The sequence below is a fragment of the Triturus cristatus genome, chromosome 9, assembly GCF_964204655.1.
Source record: "Triturus cristatus chromosome 9, aTriCri1.1, whole genome shotgun sequence".
NCBI classification, from domain to species: domain Eukaryota; kingdom Metazoa; phylum Chordata; class Amphibia; order Caudata; family Salamandridae; genus Triturus; species Triturus cristatus.
In genome coordinates, this window is record NC_140592.1 from 467,166,576 (window position 1) to 467,187,956 (window position 21,381).

Sequence of the window (21,381 nt, forward strand, 5' to 3'; positions counted from 1 at the left end):
CTTCTATTTTGTGTCACTTATCCTTGTTACCTGTGTCTGGCGTGTATGCTACCCATCTGCTCCACCCCTTAGGCGGTGTCCACCACAAGACCCCAAGAGGATCCGAGGGCAGATCACTCCCAGCATCCTTCTACGCTGCTTACATCCTACTTTGGTTGCCTCCCCAATTCCCCTCTTCAGCCTAGTTAGCATTCAGCCCTGTCTAGGAGCCGGAGGGAGCCGGAGGTGGTTGTCCACGTCGTCTCTGCGGGATTACTCCACAAACAAACGGTAAGTGTTGTGGGGACCTGACAGTGAGATGTATGTCTGTACTAGGATTGGTGATTTATGTACTGAGACTGAAATGTGCTTGAGATTTTTTTTAATGGGAGTATAATTAAGGCTCCGGTTTTATGGAATTTGTTTTTTTAACATTGCCATCTGTATTTATCCATATTTATTTCTGGTCCATTTTATCAGTATTTATCCATATTTGTTGCATATTTCGTGAATACATGTGGTTGTAAAATTGTATGTTTCCACATTTATTTAACTGATAAACCTGCACACATACTTCGATGCCTGATATGTTTTAGAAAATTAAGCAGCCGAACATTTTAATAGCCCCTCAGGTAAATATTGGCATTATGCTACAAATGTATGCTGACATACAGCCATTATGTAAGGAAATCTCATTCTGTGTTTTTTAACTCCCTATTCTGTCTATCTGCTTAGCTATTGACTTGCAACTAATGAAAGACAGCATGGAAAGTCAAGCAAAAGGGCTTACATTTTTTATATTTTTTTCATTTTTTGAAAATAAATGTAGACAGCAGACTCATTGTTTTCTGTCCGTATTTCTTTGTAAAAATCAGAAAGAATTGCACTTGTATGAAGAAGCAGTTGACAATTTGTGAGCAAATTTTTGCTGTACTAATCCCAACAAAATAGTGATTTACCTTTCTTTAAAAGCCATTTGTTACAACATATAGGACTTTAAACAAAGAGTAAGAGGATGGATGAGCAGTCAGAAATGGCATGTATAACAACAAGAGTCGGATAAGAGAGGGTTATCAATACTTAGGAGAAAGAGACATATAAAGAACGTGCTGATGAGAAAAGGGGAGACAAATAAATACCACAATCTACGTTGCGAGTCAGGATGAGCATAAAAGCAACCTTGACACTGCTTAATGCCGAATATGATAAAGGGTGAAATCAGGGAAGTTAACCCCTCACAGAGGTTTAGATAGCCCCATGTGTTGTAAAGATATACAAGAATGTTTCCTATTCCAGAGAAGAATGATAGAAGCTTGTCGATGGCTACAAAATATTTCCCAGAATTTTTTTATAGGTAACATCATATGATACAAATGAATAATGGGAAGGAGCATTGTCTTAATTGTATCAAGGCAGTCCAACCATGACAAACATAATGATGACCAGCCCTTTGACAAGTTGGTGATTGTCGATGTTAAATTTTAATGTGTCCCAAAGATTATTACTAAACCAAACCCCCAGGCATTTTATTTTACCTGGGTTCCAAGACAAGCCCATTTCAGCAAAGGGGGTTTTGAAACAGAACTTTTTCAATGGCATCACTTCAGCTTTATCCACATTAAGCTGATAACCAGATACCTCTGAATATGCTTGTAACTCTTTAAAAAAATAGATGGAAGAGAAGATTTTGTCTTAGAAACCTAAATAAGGATGTTATCTGTGTATGCTGTAAATTTAATATGCACACCATTCAAAAGGAATCTTGAGATATCATTAGAGTGTTTTAATCGCTACAAAAAGGGGTCCAGTTGCAGAATAAATAACAGGGGAGATAAGGGGCAACCTTGTCGCATACCGTAATATAAAGGAAAGTTTAAAGACTAGACTCCATTAACTATGACAGAAAAACAGGGCAAAGAGTAGGGTTAGGAGATTAGTTGTAACAAGCATTGACATATCCAATAGGTCTCACTTTTGGGACCTTATAAGTATTTAGTTATGCAGCACATTATTCTTAGTGCGACAACATTAACTATTGCATGGCTAAACAATTATATGGTCCCAAAGGCGAGACCTATTGGCTTTGCCAATGCTTGTTTTGTTAACAACAGTGTCGCTCAAGCGAGAAGCATGCTGTCCTTTCCTATAAACTGGTTTATAAAAATTATCCAGCGGCAAATTTATATAAAGGGGAAACCTATGTTTAAATCTTGGCTTCAGTACTTATAGTTGTATACTGTTGGTCAAATTACTTTACAGTTGCGTTTCTCGTTTTCTTTGATCGTCACACATGAGAGCACGTTTAAGCAATCAGTTCGTGACATACACACACACAAATATTTTATATATGTTATGACTATAATGTTGCATGAACGTGTCCATGTTTAGAAACTTTAATTTAGAGCAGGAGAGACCTTTTCTGAGTTGTCGTGACCGCGGCGCATGGGTTGTAGAGCCCCGTTACGCAACGCAGTAACAAATATTTCCCCACTGCAGAATTTACTACACAAAGGACAGCATCAGCGAATAGTCAATCAGTAAAGAGACTCTATAGCTGTGGGAGCTTACCTGCTGGATCCCGCCCATTGACGTGTCTCTGACGTATCTGAGTCAACTAACCTGCCAGGGGACTTGTAGTCTCCAGAATTTAGCAGCTGATGAACTGGCTAGCTTTTCCTTAGCCAATCCTAAGCTTTCGTACAGTCTTCCGGGGCCCAGAACCAATCAACAACGAACAAGAACTCTCCAGCCAATCGCATGCCAAAACTTCCCATAAACAATTCTACCATTCAAGACTCTTTCAATCTACTGATTCGTCGTGAGTACCTCGGTGCCACTCTTGCGACTCTGGTCTTTTTCGTCTTAAAAAAACGCACATTATTTGATTTCTAAGCATACCACATCACTCTGAGTCTTAGAAAAAAGATATTCCTAGGAAATTCTGCACTGGCGGTCACCCGGAAGCAGTTTATGCCGGTAAGATGTTCTGTGGACTATTGCAGAGGGTTTGATGATACATTTCATGAAGGGGTTAAATGTTCGAGTTTATTAGGTCTGTTGGGATCTGGTTTTTGCTGCAGTGTTGTCCACTTGGATTACTTGTTTGGGTGGCATCGCACGTAGACAAAGCAAGCGTAGCACCTGCGTGTGAGCGGTGTTTCTGATTTCATCTCAATGTTACTTAATTTTACCCCTGCTCTGCCCCACCTCACACACTCATTCGGTGCTGAGATTCTGAGTAGTGCTTCTACGCTGGATGGGAGGCGATGCCACAAGAGCCCGTCAGGTCGCGGCAGGAACTATTTTCAACTGCAGAAAAAAGACATTTCTTGCTTCTGTTGAACAAATTGCCCTATTCGGATTTGATATTCTCGGAATTTAAAAAAGGCAAGAAAACAACAGAGTGGTGACAGTTAAAGGAACAAGCATTGGCAAAGCCAATAGGTCTCGCCTGTATGAGTTCTAAGTTCAATTGGCTTTGCCAGTGTTTCTCAGCCAGCCATGTCGCAACATGGCTGAAAGTAAAGAAAAATGCTCTACAAGACAGGCAAAGTTGACCGTGTCATAGCGCTTTAAAAAAAAAAAACCTTTTAGCCATGCTACACTAAAGCCTGCGCTGCTGTTTTAATAAGTCTAAAAAACACATTGACAATGCTAATTGATCTCGTATAGGCAAGACTTAATGGCTTTAAGAATGCTTGTTTCTTCTTGGTGTCTGTGACTGTGCTGCCCATACTTCAGAACTAATACCGCCTTGGCCAGCCACTTTTGAACGTTCGGGTCTGGGGAGGGGAGTGGTGGGGTTTTGCTCTCTGCTGGTTTCTTGCCCTTGAAGGGAACAGGGAAGGAAGGTCCGCCTGATAAACTTTACCCGTTCTCCGGCCTGCTCATGCGTGCTCGTGTGGCAGTTCATAAAGGCTGTGGCAGGTGGAGATTAACACTTTAGGCTCCATTTCTGCTGAATGAACGGTTTGCAGCATCGTGGCACGTAACATCCAAATAAATCAGGCACTGAATGTTGGAGACATTCCTGAAACCGTGGGGCATACAGTGTTTAGGTAGATGTCAGGTGGGGGCATACAATACCACAGCAGTTCCAGCTGAGTCCAGGAAATGTCATCAAACCACAGCAGCTTGTGCGGTTTTCATGCAGGCAGGCTGTACAATGCTACAACACGCCCTAACAGTCCAGGCGGGTTGGTTGGGCACAGGGTAATGTCAAAGTGGATGCACCTGGCACAGCAGTCACTGCATCTCTTGCGCATGGGGTTGTCCGTGACGCCCCTACTCCATGGGAGAGCAATCTGCATTACACCCGTAAACGCTCTACCTTTGAAGTCAGCCGAAAGCATACTTATTATACACTAGGCTTTCAAAGACACAGCCTGACGTTTGACCTCAGTCTTTGAATGCACAGTAAATGTGACGAGATGAGAGCTAGATTTACAGGCCTGTTTTCAGATAGGGAGCTTTCGTAAGGATACTGGTAAATAGGTTTTTGGCATGGGAGGGGTGAAGTGAACCTGGAGAGCCTAAGCCAGCAAATGGAAAAAGCTAGAAAACATGGGTGTTCAAATCACAAAGCTAATGGCAAGCAATTGGCAGAATGCATTCCCATGCCAAATTCTGAAACTCCCCAAGATGTCTTTTGCATACCACACAGCTGCACTGTCTAGTAGGCTGTGACCTAAAAATTCAACAGTCCAGAAATAGACTGCCGTTCCAAAGGACTAAAATTAAGGAGTCCAGCACATTTTGGAAGCTAGTTGATGACCTTGAAAACACACTTACTAGGCGTGCCAGTTGTGTTTATATTGGTACCTAAAGATATGTTTCACAATGTGAGTGTGCAGGGAGAAGGCAGCGGTGCCTTGGCGAGTGGGCCATTTGAGCCTCTCCCTTGTCTAGACAGCCCAGCTAATCTCTATCACAGCAATAAGGAACTCAATTGGCGTCACTTCCCATGTCGTGGGGAGTTTTTTTGGGAGGCCAGTTGTGTGAAGCACTAACACCTGAGGTGGAACCTCCTTCTGTGCAAGGGTTTCCAGCTCACAGAGTAGCTGGGGGTTGAGACATGAAATAGAGTGGAATACAACAGTACCATGTAAGTTGGCAGGCCTGGTACCCTGTAACAGCATAATTATGCTTTATATGCAGTCGTTGTAAATATTGGGGCAGAGTCACATGTACCTATTTAGATTTTGGCCAAAGTCGGCTATAGGTGATTCTGTAGCCTAATATAACTTTAAGACTTTTCTTTAATTATACATGCACATAGAGGGGATTTGGGTCAGCCCTCTCTTTCCATGGTTAAACTGTCATTCATTTGTGAATACAGCACCAGGCAATGGGCTCCCCAATCATTGTCAGTCTTACTTCTAGTATTTTTCTTTCCCACAGTAAGAATATTTTCTGTGCTTTGCATTAGCACTAAATGCGTTTCTATACATGGTCTGAGTACATCTGATTGCTAGGAGGCACCTGTACTGTTCTAGTAAAATTATATTCAAAGATAGGGCCTTTGTTTTTTAGTTTTATTATTATTATTATTATTATTATTATATTTTTTCCTTTCATTGCGAGCACGTGCCTGCTAGGTTTAGTCAGAACATTTTATTTTTATTTGTTATGACATATATTTACAGTAAAAACTAAAAGGGAAACCGCCTGTCAAAGTCAAACATATTGGCTTAATCGGTGTTTGGGTGTTGAAGGTTTCTTTCTCTTCAGCCTAATCTGATTGTCACTATGTGTGAGTGTAATAGCTTCCCAGTATGCTCACACATTTATGGTGCTGACATTATTTGTACCACTAAATCCAGAGTGACCCCTTGACTGAATGGCATGCTGTGACCAATGTTCCTTCTAATTATTTTTATGTGTGCAGCAATATTCCGTGGGCACATTTGTTCTCAACAGTGTGGGCATGAGCCAATATGCATGCAATCTTGATAAGTTTAAGGTGTGGGGGAGGGTCAGAGTTATGAGGTTGTAGGGGGCCAACCAAGATCCCTACTAAAACTATTGACAAAAGAGAAATGCATCGCTCACAAGACCATGCTATTAAATCATATATGGCAGTGGGTATTCTGAGTCTTTCACAGCTAATTGCAAAGTATCTTCAGATACATTTATCTAAGATAAAGCTAATTCATTGCGGTCACAGAAAAATCACGTGCAGATCTCGCCAGTGTAATAATACAATTTAACTTGCAGCTACCTATATCTATCTAGGGGGTGGCTCAAACTGGCATACATTACATCAGAGTGGTTTGAAATCCAAATATAGGGAAATGTTTTTGCCTTGAGCAAATCTATGCTGATTTACCTTTACTGTCGCCTTGATTCTAATAACAAATGTAAAATGTTTTCCTGCCTTGGCCTGTGGGGTAGTAGACGTCTGCGACAAGCATGCCTAGAGCAGTCCCTTCATCATAGATTCATACTCCACTTTAACTCGATTTTTAAAGGATTCATACCAGCAGACGTGCTGTAAGGTCTTAGTCGATGCACACCATTGTCCTATTCCCCACTTTTCATGACAATAAGTTGATGTGTGCATAAAACCGTGCCACAATGCCGCCTACTGGTGGAGGGGGAAAGTTAAAAACTCCTTGTCCTTTAGACCTTTGTTTATCTAATCAGAAAAGCACACCATTAGTCAAACACGAACTACTGTTCAAAAGCCATAAATAAAGTCAGTCAGTCAAACTTTATTCGGTCGATTTGACCATCAAAGTATAATGGGTACAGAATAGTAGTTTCACCAACACATACAATGATTACTGATGTTACTATACACAACATTAGCTGGCAATAAATGCATTGTCCCAAGAAGGTTAAAAATGGATAAAACATTGCAAATTAAAAAGAGAAATTAGAACTTGTCGATAAACATACATTAGCAATAAACAATTATTAAAAACATGCAACTAATGTCTAATAGGCGCAGTTTCCTTGGATCAACTGAATAGCTCCTTTAGTTGAGTCGACTAAGCTTAAAAATATCATAATAAAAGGAAGCTTAATTTTGATAAGGTTAAGCGCAAAGATGAGCACCAAACAGTGTTCTCAAACATAAAACATCAGAGTGGAAGATGGAGAAGAAAAGTGCTAGTGCTTGTAATACAGGGATACCACTGTACATACTTGTTATTTAGCTAGTACAAATGCAGCTTACAGTGTTTTACCCTAATAAAGGGGAAACAACTGCGCAAATAAATAGGGCATATATACATAATGGAAAGGTCCGCTTCGTTTCCATAGCATCTAAAGCCCGTAGTACAACTTGTGAACATTTACTTTCGAGACCACAGCCATGATGACAAAACTACAGATGCTAGTGCTAATGGTGTAACATACTCTAACTATATCTGTAAACTTAAAGGGCCGGGTGAAGTTAGAGAGCTACAGTAGGTAGTTTAGGTATTCTTCAGTCTGTCTTCTCATAAGCCACATTTTCCCCAGAAATGTGTCCACTGCACAAGCTAATAGTGGCCTAGAGTCTGTTTTTAGAATACGTAGCACCTTTTGATGACATCGGGTACCCATCAGCCTAGAGACGGGGGGCTAACCACTTGAGCCTTGGGGATTTGTACAGTGGGCATGCAAAGAAAACATGATTAATCGTCTTATGAGCCCCTGAGCAGTGGAGACAGCAGCGTAATGAGTCATCAAATCCCCGCTGCCAGCCAGCTGTATATGAATTCAGTGGGAGAGTACCAAATCTGAATTGTATTTATAGCTTTCTATAATTTGGGATGGTGATTACCTCCATATACTGCTCAGATATACTAAATAGCTTGGATTCAAGAAATTCTGTTGTAAGGCGGCCACATGCCAGTGATACATTTCTCTGGTCTACCCAATTCCAATAACAGGTCTTGATGCAGTGCCTACTAGGTAGCAAACTAATATCAGACTCAGCCCAGAGATTCCCCAGACCAACCGCAGAGAGGGATTTTTGAATGTTACTAATCCACCCCATTTTTTTCTAACGGTCTATGCTACAAACTTCTTCAAGGGCAGCCACATAGTGGATAAGCTCAGGTGATTTTTTTTCAGACGTAGCCAAAAAAGAATGGGGCGTAATCTGGCTCTAGTAGTACTGTCTTCCAGGCCAGCATGGAAAAACAAAAAACTTGATCAACGGTGCTCAGTTTCTTCCTTAACCCCACTTGGTAGGGTGATTAGTATGTTGTTTTCCTCCATCCAATCTGTGATTTTGTTTAATAGAGCACGGGAAAAAACTTTCTGAGCGGCATCAATTAGGCTGATTGGTCTATAGTTGGAGGGTAGTGAATGATCCCCCTTCTTGAATACTGGTATAACTTCGGCTCCCCTCCACTACGGGGGTATCCGAGGCCCTGCGGTAATTCCATTTGCTAAAGTCAGAATATGGTTATTCCAGTTCGGTATGTCGCTCATGAAAACATCTCCAGGTATGCCATCAGGGCCAGATTCTTTATTTTTAATTATAGTGCAAATACCTTGTGTTATCTCCGCTGAGGAGAACAGATTGATACTAAGTTGGTTACTTCTGTGATCCATGAGGGGACCTTCCGAATATTCCACTTCTGATCCTGTATAAACTGCTGAGAAATGTTCGTACCATGCCGCTTCAGAGATATTACTCGTCGGTGGTTTGGATTTTTCAGCTTCGCCCCTCGTAACAAGCAGCCTGAACAGCTGGCAATCTTTCCTTTGACCGGCTTAATGACTTTTAACCCAGCGGTTTTCAGTCCACTCCTTTTTTGCTTCTGCCTGCGCTAGTTTGTATTGTTTCCTCACCATTCATATCGCCTCTACTTGGTTTGCTCTTATCACGGCTGCCGGCTCAAGCCACAGCTTTTACACTTTGGGGTGAAACAGGAGAAGTGAAAATTGTCTGGTGGCTTCTTGCCGCGAGACATTGGAAGAATGAAATGAAAAGCTAGCTCAGAAAACAAGGACGTGTGGGTGGTCATTATTGCTGAAAGCTCATCCCGTTTCAGTAGTAGATCCCTAAGAATGTTGGTACTGTTCAGAAGTGCTTGATTAATATCTTCCAGCTTACATTTCATCAATAGTCCACTTAAGACGCCTATTGTTGTTCGTGGAGCATACCTCCTTAGTTGCAAGCTTCGCAGCAATAGAGCATGAGTTCTCCATCCAACTACTGTTCATTGTAAGGTGAAGGGGGTTGTGATTACTATCTGTGGTTTCTCCAACAATCCTATCCAAAACATCAGGCCACAGTCTCAGATCAAGTAGTACACAGTCAATTCGGCTCACATTGTCCGTTCTATTGAATGTATTTGCCCACTTCCGGTCAGAAAAGGTGCGGCCATTGTCTGCCCTGAGACCGTACTCAAGAGTAAGGGCTTGAAGCTGTAGGGTAGTTTGGGTCCATTTTTAGGTCTCGCCTGACCCATTGCATGCGCTTGTCTGGCAAGTCTTATTGAGAGGGCTCCAAAAAGTGCTACCAGGCCAGCCTAGAGCTACAGTGCATGTGCGTGGGCGCACGCGCCGCGCTTGACGCAATTACTTTTAATTTCGCGGCTGCTTTGATGTTTGATCGCGATCACTTTCACTTTCCGCTTGTTAGGCCTTGCTAGAGAGAACTCTTACCACCCTGTGCTCATTTCATATATGACACACTGACACTTGGTCAGTTCCTTACAGCCTTCTTTAGACTAATTCAATCACATTTTGGACCAGCCCAGACGAATATTACTTCTTCACTGGGCAGCTCCCATTTTTATTGAGTAGCTATGCATGTATGACGTAGACTCGTGTCAACGAACTGCATAGAGGGACGTGCTCACGTTGATGCTTGCACGTGTGTTGCACACCAAGATCGACCTTTGCTCCATTCAGAAACACACTCACCTTAGGAGCCCAGTGTGCCATGCCACTACCAACCCATAGCATGCCACCTGCGCACAGATAACCTGATGCCAAGCATCCCAGCATGTTTTGGAGGGGTTCAGACAAATTATTAGTCGGGAAACGGGAAAGTACTTAAACAGACCCTCGGCCAGTATAAATGTTGCTGACCTGTCTTCTACACACAAAGGAGCTGTGCTATGGGATTGCTAAAGTACAGATTAACAAAGCATTGGCTTCATTGTTGCTGTTGCACATGCTCCTTTTCTCATGCATATCTTAATATTTAATGATAAAGAATGCTGAGGATATTGGTACAATATTTAATACTGCAAGCTGTTAATTTGTCAATCATACAGCATGCATGATTCTTTATAAATCAGTGTGATGTTCACATTCAATGTACTTAAAACAATTTGTAGTTTTAACATGGCTACCTAGTTATCATGCTTTCATGGTCTATCTTGAGCATACATGGTGCAGATGCCTCCCAGCAGACACCAGTGTATATGATGACCATTTGTAATGCAGTTTGATTTCTTTTATGCACTTGTGTCCCACTGCTTCCCTTGACTATGCCCCCTAGTGCCCCTTCCTGCAATGGAGGAACAGGGTCAGAGGAAGGGATGAGCCAAGCAACAGAGTCTAACTCTTTGGCCAGGGGCTTTGGAGCATCTGTCCCTCAGACACTGCACTGCCCACCATCAGCACTCCCGCTACATAGGTGTGTTGTGTTTTCACAAGTCTTGTGAACACAATCCAGTATAGTCTTCTTTGCCCTTGGGCAGGGTTGGACCAAGAAACCAACTTTGAGCAGAAGGAGGTAAAGCCCATTCATATAGTTTACTGTACAGTTTCATTTAGGAAAAGAAAATCCCTAGCCTACAAAAAAGCAGGAAAAACATGTAGCAAATGTTATAATCTGCCAGGATTAAGCTGGAATGGTTTTGTGCCAATATCTAAAACCCCATTCTAAAAACTACTCTGAAAATTTAGGAGAGCATATGGCTTTATGTCATGCAACCAAAACCACTGGGATTAATTCGGGACATTGCAAATAAAAGAGGTAGATGAATCAGACCTTCAGTTGATTGTGAAATACACAAGCATTCACTGGACGTCCCTAGATCTGTCAGCTCATGCAGTCTCACAGTATTCCCATGGTCTGAAATCATACAATTCCCCTTTGCCAGCTGATTTATGAATGTATTGGTGTTCATAGTCATGAATACCAAACATGCATGTGGGCACATTTCTTGCAGAACAGGAGACCGTGGAGAATTCTACAGAAGATAGCGGTCATGCACCATTCTCAGTAAGATAATCGGATCTGTAATCCACTATAGGAAGAAACAACATGCTGAGAAAATAAAAATTGGAGACCATGTTTGATGGATGTACCCATTACTGTCCCGGCAACAGGTGATCATTCACCTGGATTGCCACCCATTGACTTCAGATGGTGAAGTTCATGCAAGAAACTCGTATTTTTCAGAATCAGTTCACCTTTCAAAATTGCAACTTCTTGTACAGGAATTGAATCTTTAACTGTTTGAATTTCTTTTGGTGCCACATCTAGAGTAGCTTTTTGAAGCAGGTTCAAATGACGAGTTTGCTACTTGTACTAAATCAGGCCTGGTCCGCTTTGTCAGATGTAAAGCTGGAGACTCAGCTTTTGCTCCGAATGAGGTGACTAACTGAATTTAGCTGCTCATTTCCAAGGGTAACTCCAGAATAGGGAGAAGATTGTTCCTTTTACTTCTGTTGTTACACGGTATGTTTTATTTAGTCTGTAAGCACTATTTTTTTTTAATGAGTTTCTCGTACTGCAGGCACGACATGCTTTCCTGCAACATTCAGGGCGCCAAGTGCGCTTTCACTTTCCAAGCAGCCCAGGATAATTGCGGCTGGTTCTTTGCAAGGAAATAGGTCTTGCATTTACAAGAGTTTCAGCTATTGGCATTGTAAGTGACAATGACTTTTATTTATGTGTTAATTAGCAAAACATATAAATAAAAGGCATTGTCATTTATAATGCCAATAGCTTAAACTCTAGCAAATGCGAGACCTATTGCATTGCAAATGCATGTTTAATAGGTTGGCGATCAAGTAGAGGAACATGCCACATCTTATCTACCTTGTTGGTGTCTGTAGGATCATCTATACCCAGCGGTTCAAACGTAGTATTAAAATCTCCTGCTATTAGTAAAGGAGATAAGTACTCTCTTTCTTCAAGGCAATCTTCCAAGGCTTGTATGGTTGGTGATCTTGAACCCACTTTGGCGCCACGTGCATAGACATTATAAATGTCCAGCCCCTTGCAGTTCTTGCCCCTCAGGTTGATCGCAAGTATATCTGGGCTATTGGTCTTGATCACCCTGACGGCGCATTGCAATTGGATCTTATCCAGATCAGCAGTCCCGCAAGCGGCTGCCCCGGTCTACTTTTCAAAGCTGGGCAGCTTACCGTAACATAACTGGGGATAAAGATCAGTGCAGTTGCCCACATTTCTTGCAGGATGCAGATATCGAAGTGCTTTACGTACTGGACCCAGTGGGGGAGTTCTACCTTAGATCTTAAACCTGCCACATTCCATGTAAGTATACAGAGTTTTGACGTCGATTCTACTGGGCAGTTTCGGGTTGCCTGGGAATCCTCCATTATATTGCACATCTGTGGTGGAGTAGAGCATACTTTCTGGTCTAAACTTAGCAGTGGAGTAATGCCGATATTAGCTGATAAAGTATCTGGCAGCTCCCTGGTGGTAAGCTTGAACTTCAGTGGCAAGACACTATGTAGGGCCCCGGTCCGGTTGCACTCAATGGAAGATGGCAATACCTTGCTTGAGTGGCATAAAGTTGGGGGGTTTCCAAAGACCTGCTCCACCTGTCAATCAATTAGGGCCAAAGGTGAATCCATCCCCAACCGGGTATCGTACCTTCTATTTGCTTGAGTCTGGAACATGGCGGGGGGGTTATACTTCATCTGTATGTTAGTAGAAGTGGGTGAGCATGATCTCCCTATAAGATTATGAACCAGGGTCTCTTCTTTCAGATGTAATTCAATTGAATCGGTCGGCAAGGTGTTATGGTTTAGCCGTCTTGCCCGGGCGATGTCTTCTCTAATTACCGACCTACACTCTCTTGTTTTCCAGATCCAATGAATTGCTTTGTTAACCAAATAATTTTTGTCTTCGTGTTTAGCTAGGGATGGTGGAACTTTTGGTACATTGATCAAGAAAATGCTTTTAGAGAGAGGTAGGTCTCGATCATACCTTGGGCTGTGAGGATAATTTAACTCTGCTGACTATCATTTGATCCTGCTAACTTCCGAACCTTTGCCTCTACTTGCATTGAGTGCCACGTTTGTATGGACATAAGAGGGACAAGAGGTGCTGAGTTATTAGAAGGTTTAGGTGCAACACTGGTACCTTGCGTAGTATCCTGTCTCGTTGAGGGCTCGGTGTAAGAGGCCTCTCTAAGTTGTTCGTTGGTCATCAGTGTCTTAACTTGTTTGGTAAGTGCTACAATTAACGAGTTAAGTAGGGTGACTTTATCCCTGTAATCGGGGATGATCCTATGTGTTTCCAGCCCTACTGACGGATCCTCAGTTAAAACTCCCTCCCCTCTCTTATCTTGGGCCTCTATCACAGGGATCTAGTGTACTGTAACTTGGGTTACCAGTGAAGGTATCCTACCTTCTTCATGACCTCTTTTTGGGATTTCAGATAAACCATGTAGCAGAGAATAACGGTTAGTAGTAGAAACATTAAAGATGGTATTGCTTGAACCAGTATTGGCCATCTCTGCTACGTCTATAAGATCTTCACTTGAGCTTTTATCTGTCACCTCAGCGGATGAAAAAACTAATCCTTTATCACTAATGGTTTTTACTGAATCAAGACTGGGGCAGTTATCTAGCACCGATGCCATAGACGTTGCGCTACGCGTAGTGCGCCTAGAAAAAATGGACGGGATTATTTTAATCAGGTTAGAAGTAAGACTGGGGAGAGGGGGAGGGTTGGATACGCTAGGTGAATGCTGGGTATCTGAGACAGCTGGAATCAAAACCGGGTCTAATATGTCATGGCTTTCTACCAGAAGATCATTGATACGGTTAAGAACACAATTAGTAGCACAGAGTTTTTATGTCGCCTTGATTTTGCTAACTTTCCTGCGCGGCCCTTCACTCTTCCCACCCCCCTCTTTATCAACAGACTTCCTTTTTCCCATAATAGTAGATCAATAGGTGGCGGTGTTTTGATGTACAAATCAGAAAACAATCTAGTAAACCCAGACAAATAGTCTATATAGCCTTGATTGCACCAATAGGAAAAGAGAAGAGAATCAAAGAGACTCTGAGTCGACAGCTTGAGGAGGAGAGGCTCACTAGTAAATCTTAAGACTTAAACAGAATAACAGAAGGAGCACGACGAATCCTATATTATGTTATTAATTCACAGCTTTTGGATTATAAAAGAGTTCAAAGTCCCAGACAGTTCCAGCTGGAATAGGAGCGCAAGGACCGGAAGCCAAGGGGGTGGCCCTGCCCTGCCTCTTCCTGTCGATGACGGGTGCAGGACGGGCCCGGGCTTTGCCCGGCCGTGGCCCGCGCCACGGGATGACTTCAGCGCTTTTAAGCGCGATGGTGACTCATCCCTCCTGAGAGGCAGATGGCTTGTGGGACTTGAAGTCCCCCTTAGGAGCAACACGGCAGCAGCAACACGCCCAACAGCGTCCCGTGCCGCAGATGACTAAAGCGCTTTTAAGTGCAATGGTGACTCCTCCCTCCTGGGAGGCAGATGGCTTGTGAGGCTTGGAGTCCCCTCCGGAGCAACACGGCAGCAGCAACACGCCCAACAGCGTTCCCCCCCCCCCCCCCCCCCCCATATATTAAAGTCATTTGAACTTCGCAATGTCTTCTTAATTCCACAAGTAGTGATCAGCAAATCAAAATACAGTTGCCGAATTTTGCTCTCATGATCAAAGTTTCTACAGTGAATGTGTCTTAATCCAAAAACATTTTGCTAACAACAAAATTTAAGAGAGTCTGGCAAAAAAGTCATTGGCAGCAATATTCCTTGTCATTGGAGTCTGTAGTCCTAATTCATTTAGCTCGGTGGTTACGCCAAGACCAGTAAGTCATGACAGAGTTATCTAAACATGAGTGTGACGTCTCGTTCACTAGCCGCTTTGATGCGGCGCACTTTCCCCCGCAGTGTGGGCAAATTCCACGCGTGCCCGAAACGGACGGCCACTGGCCATCCGCACACGCCAACCATGACGTCGGATGACCGAGGGCCGTCCGAAGCATGGAAGAGGTTAGGAGACCTGCTGCTCATTCGTAGTAAGAAATGGGCTTATCACATTCAAGATGCTTTTATAACAAATGCTGCTCAGCTCTTTTGAGACTCGGATATCTTCATTTTGGGTTTGAGATATTCCTCTAAAACGTTTGTATCTGTTAGTTCAACCTTACTTTACCCTGCAGGTTGTATGGTTATTGTAGTTAGGATCTTAGTTGTCTAATATGTCTCTGCCCAGCTTGGACAACTGAAATGAGGTTTGTAGAAAACCACAAAGTAACAATATATGTCATACCGTTTTAAACTCTGCAGCTTAATATTATGGTGAGAATTTATTAAATAATTTGATGTTTTAAGCCAGTGTAAAAAAAAAAGTAGTTGGCACTTATGCTTACTAATTCTTATATGATATAATTTGCATACCTTGATTAATTCAACTTTGTAGTTTCTGTGATTTAATGATTGGCCTTGTACATTGTATCACAAGTTTTATGTTAGTTTGCTTAGTCTAACAATTTTCATTAATTTAAATAAATATTGATTGGGTTCGTGTTTTAAGATTATGCCGCAGTTTATACTTGTCTTCCATTCACTTGTACAATGGCATTTCATTAGCACTGCATATTCAAATTGAGGATGATGGTTTGCGTTTCAGTTGTTTGGCATACTTCTTAATTTGATCCATCACCGTTCTTGTTTCCGGTCCAGGGAAGGCATGGCTTGGCAGTTAGGGGTGGACTGTTTCCATGAGGCACAGGGTCAGACTGATTTGCATATGGCCATGTCTGAACTGGGGTGGCAGAGTGGGCTAAAGAACGGTGATGGATCAAACCCTGATCTGTTGACTGGGTGTGAGTGTTTGATTGGTTCTGATGCTCTGTCCATCACCACCCCCTTTTTGTACCTTCACGGTGATAGACAGCGCCATCTTGTTGCATTCTACTGTGCTGAGCATAGGTGAGTACCGTGTTCTACCAGAGTTTTCAATTTAACATTTTTACCTTAAAGACATATCAAATTCAGAATATTGACTACCACTATATGACACTAATTATATACCCCGATGGCATACTTCATCTCTGCATACCTTGACAACATAATGGTGTTCTGGAGTCAGTATTTTTGCAGGTCAAAATGACAAACTAAATAACGAAACTAATAAAATAAAAAATACAAGCTCCAATGAGTATACTTCGGTCCAGCAAGGCAGAGATGTCTATGACATAGAAATCTGTAAAGGAGTCATATACTCTGTGTCCCGAAGTAAACACTGCGCAGTCTTTAGCTCACTGTAGTTCTGTGAACCACTTTGTATCACAAATAACATAAGCTATTCAGAGACCACCTGTGTATGCACAGTATGGTATTGTTACCCTCAAAATCGTCCTACTTTTCCGTTTCTGCCCCTCCCTCTACCCCTTTACACCCCGGCATGTCAAAATTCCAGGTGTCTAAGCCAGTCACCTAAGGAAAAAGATGATATGGTTTGCTGGCTAAGCTGTGACTTTGGAACCTGAAGACGATGGTTCTGATGCCACCTCACTTGTGAATCATTTAATGTGTTATCTTTATGTCCCACTGGTTGTAAATATGTGTAAAATGTATTGCAATTTTAAATATGTGCAGTGCCCTCCACAGTCTTCTTACAAAATAAGTAAATCCCTAATTCAATTAAAAGCAATTCTGTTGCTGTCCAGCTTGATTTGCACTGCATAAATATCAATACATACATTGGCCCCAGGTCCAGCCCCGTTGAGTACCAGTCCTGATCGCATTCCATCCTTCTAAATAACATTATTTCAACTGATTTTGTTGAAAGTAACATGTTGTGCTCCCCTGTGTGCATGCACCCCAGTGCCTGCACGGCATGGACTACAGCAGTCCATGCCGTGCAGGAACTTATTTTGACTTTACCATTGCATTTTTAAAGTTCTTTCTTAATTCTTGATTTACCTTTCAAAGTTGCCAAGCAGCCATCCCTGAACAATAAATTAAAGATGCCGGACCCTCAGAAAAAGTTTTAAAAAAGCTTTAAGTAGGTGGAGCAGACGTTAAGGGAGATATGGCACGGTGCCACAAAAGGAAACCTAAAGTAGCACAGAGTAGATGGTAGACTAGCAACACGCACTTAAAATAAATAAGAATTCAGTTAAAAAAAAATATTTTTAAAAGCAGAGCGAAGGTGATAGGTGGGGCAGGGTACAAGGGCCCAAAACCGAGCAGCCTAATAGCAGTGTGCAGTTGCTGGGTACTTGCAAAAATAGAAAAAGAAATGGAACATGACTAATACGGGAGATGGACAATAAAGACAGAAACGGGTGATGCTGTCCTATTGCGTGCAGCAAGCAAAAAAAAGAGCCCCTCACATTAGCAATGGAAAGAAGGAGTCAACCAATCAAATTGATGGTAAATAAGCTATGCTACAGGAATGGCACAAACAGAAGAATAAGAATGAAAGCTATCAAATAAGATAGAACAGAAATCTACCCAATAATGATGAGCAAGGGCACTAAGCCCCCTATGGCAGTCTGTAGGTGGACTTAAAAATTAGCAATAACACGAAAAATAAAGGCGTGACCCACCAGCACTTTTACTGAAGTTCACTTCGTTTCAGGCAGCTGTGCACAAGATCGGTCTGAACTCCATCACTCCAAGTGTACGACCGCAAGCAGTTGAAGTGGACTGACCCATTTTCCCATGCAGTATGCAGAGGTGGGCAGAAACAAAATGTGAGTGATACTCAAATAGACCAATTGATGATGTGGCCTTAGTGAGAGCATCTGCCTGTAGCTAAGCATAGCTGAAGGTATTTTAATATGTTTTCTTTATAAAACATGAGGCTGTGGAATGAGCTAGAGGTGTAATATACCTGAACTAAAATGTTGTTGAATGCTTTTGTGCTGTGTAATCCCTTTAACAAGCAACATAATCTATATACCTATGTGATGCGATCGATTTGAAAATTTGACATTTTGGACTGCCCAGGTTACGCTTTCTCAGGAAGGAAGTTTTTGTGACTAAATTGATAGAGTAAAGAGGATGGGATGTAGAGGACAGTAAAAATTGGTCATCAAGGTATGCAATCACTCGTTTGGACAGTCCACATTCTGATAGGCTGGCTAGTAAAAAATACAATATTTTACAATATCATCTACTTTTTTTAATGTTAGATGTTTTTCTTGGTTTCAAAATTTTTAATTTGTTCCCATTCAACGCAAAGTAGGCTGGTTAAAGAATGAGGAATGTAGTTGATGCCTGCCTTGGTTGTAGGATTCACGTGTCTCAGTTAAACTATGGTAATAGTGGTGAGTGGTGTATCCTGTGCTGCATTACTTGCTCATTCATACCTGTAATGCTTTGAATTATGTTGAAGTGCATTGAGTGAGTGTGTGGAAGGACAGGCAGCTGCTGAGAGAGATCGAACTGGAAAGATGAGTGCTTCTTTTGGGGCGTTCAGGTAATTTAACTCGGAGTTAAAAAAGTAGAGTTGTTGCTGTCGTCCATCTGCCCACTGGCTTCTGTGCAGGACGCACCCTCCAAACACAATCTTTGTGACCAGGCTTACGACATACCCAGAGTTGCAACATGGCGCACCACTGTTGTCCTGTCTTGTCCGCTTCAGGTCATTCTCTCCGAAGAGGGGTGGGGCTGTAGGACAAGTGTGCCGGGAGCTAGCTGTCTAGGGGCGAAGAAAGCTAACTGGCCCGGGTTTAGAATACTCTGCGAGATGCTCAGGACAACGAGCATGCACCGAAAGCAGCCTGTTTTTGGATTGTAAAAAGGGGTTTCGGTTTCATAGTATTTTATATATTTTTTTGAAGTTTCAGTCCATATTTATCTATATTTATTGGTTCCTATTTTTATTGTCGCTTTCTTATGTTTATTTTTTTGGTGGAGCTAAAAAATATGCCCCTAGCCCATGAACGCGTTTTATTAACTAATAAATGTCCATTAGAATATGGATGTCTTTTCAAGGTTTTGATGCACTAAATCGTTATACACAATAAAACAATAGACTGACTTGAAAATGTAGCACTGTAGTCAGAACGTGTGTGCCCATCTGCAGCTCTTTAACCTTGGTTTTCAACAAAAAATTAAGAAAAAATTAAAATACATGCTATTTGCTGTCCATGTGCATAGATTGAAATATAATCTGCCTGCGTTTATGTGTAACATTCATGTAAAACGTAAAACTTCGAATTATAGTATTAAAATGAGTGTTCTAGACAGATTGCATCGGACAAAGGATGTTACTTATTTAGCGAGTCAGGAATGCTGGCAGGGGGAACTTCAGGTCCGAGCAGTTTATTGGATATATTTTGTGCCTGCGACGCCTGTAAAATAGCCCCACCTATGTATACTAAAAAAAATGTTTTCCACAAACTTTGTTGGAAGTTAACCTAATGTTCCCAGTTCGGCGTGTCTGGAATGCTGGAAGGAGTGTTCTCTATAGAAATGTTTCATACAACATTGATACAGACATGGGCCACTGTGTGAGATGCAGATGTTGGTTTCATGTACAGGCAATGGCGTTCAGACACAAGTTTTGTTTTACTCTATTTTGAGTGGAAAAATCTATTCCTGAGTTGGGGACCCCGGAATTAATATATAGAGTATGAATTTCCTTCCGCAGAAATGTATGTTGTTCCTGTGTCAGGAGATACAGATGCTGTGCAAGGGGGTGCATGGTAATTATACGTGTTCACGGATTCTTATATCCGTATGTCATTCTTTTTTCCAACGGCTAGGGTGTTAATTCAACAAATGTCAGCGGTGGTGGAGGGGTCATTGTGGTGACCCAGTGACCCCTAGAGACCTCACTAGCTTGATCGATTATCCCTACCATATCCCATTGAACAAAGAGTGAAAAGTACTGCAAATAAACCATACAGTACATTGTTTGGTACTACTACTGCCTTCATGCCCTCCGATACCAGCAATAGTAATGGCTGGAGTTATCCAAGAGTAAGCCAGGAGTAGCAGCGTCTGGCTTGTCTGCCCCAATCAACATTCCTGTTTAAAGCATTAGTTGCCTCCGAGAATGTCTGTCTTAGCACTCTACAGCGTGATTTGAAATTGGCAAGGGATTACCGGAGAATGGGGTAGAGGAGTTGAAAATGGGGAAACGAAGGGGTTTATGAGCAGGATCCTTTTTACAATATATTTTTAAGTTTACATGCCTGGAATTTCTTATTTGATTTGGTTGTTTATTTCAAATGCAGAGCTTTCAAGTATACAAAAGTAGCTAGTGCCAGATGTTATCTTTATTTTTTTATTTTTTATTTTTTTTTATTCCTCATTTACTGCCATGGTTCCAGACTACTGAAAGCCTGCTGCTTGGGTAACAGGAGCTACGGGCGCACCGTTGTGCTGGCGCAGCAATTGCTGGGAGGGCAAACGGTGAGAGATCAAATATAGAAGCCCTACAGCCACCGCGGCCGCCCTAACAGCTCAACCCTTGCTAGCCAGCTGACAGAAGTTAACCATCTTTGTGGTTATTCATGCTGGAAAGGATATGTGCGCCTGGGCAAGAGAAAGAGGGAGACCATCAATGAGACAGCAAGGTGGCACTATGGCAGAATAATCATCGGAGCTGGGGAAAAAAAAAAAAAAAAAACAGCAAGTTCAAGCAGTCCCATCCAGCATCTTCCAGTATTTTCTCCTGTCACGATTACCGGCCCTAGCTATATCTAGTTTAGAGAGCTGAAGCAAAGAACTACGCCACTCAAAAAAAGATGGTGGCGTAGGTTCTTTCCAACGTTTACAAATTTCTCTTCGAGCCGCTAACATTGCGTAGAATAGTAAGTTACCAGCCATAGATCGTAAATTGTCTACTGTTCCAAAAATTACAAGTTTCAGATCTATTAATATTGGACGACCCAGGCTGGCCGAGAGTTTATTGCTAATTGCATCCCAAAAAGGAGTTAAATGGGGACACTCAAAGAACATATGTGTATCAACCGCCTCCATAAGTCCACATCTTGGGCAAGCCACCGGGCCTCCGGCAGAACATTTCGAAAGTCTTTGTGGAGAATAATAAGCTCTATGTAAAGTGAACAGGTGATTCCTGCGAAGCCAAGCTGGTTTGACTAATTCCCACAACAGTTTACAGGACCTCAACCAGAGATCCACAACATTGGAGGCTGGCAGTGAAGAGCTCCAGAGCTGTTTTGGGAGATCAAAATCGCCGTCCATTTCGTCCAATATTAAAGAATACCATAGTGAAACCT

The 21,381-nt window shown here is 42.1% G+C and overlaps 1 protein-coding gene across 5 annotated transcripts in view; it reads left to right on the forward strand.

The window, feature by feature from the left end:
• The first annotated feature begins 2,621 nt into the window (after window positions 1–2,621).
• LOC146798154 (uncharacterized) overlaps window positions 2,622–21,381 on the forward strand; it is a 79,701-nt gene continuing 60,941 nt past the window's right edge. The window contains exons 1-2 of one of the 5 annotated variants that reach the window (XM_085625407.1): window positions 2,754–2,955; window positions 17,766–17,880. In XM_085625407.1, coding sequence (XP_085481533.1) covers window positions 17,849–17,880 — 32 coding nt within the window. In that variant the 5' untranslated portion in view covers window positions 2,754–2,955; window positions 17,766–17,848. Of the gene's footprint in view, window positions 2,956–17,765; window positions 17,881–21,381 lie in introns of all 5 variants that reach the window. The other 4 variants (XM_085625410.1, XM_085625409.1, XM_085625408.1 and 1 more) reach the window with 4 other exon arrangements.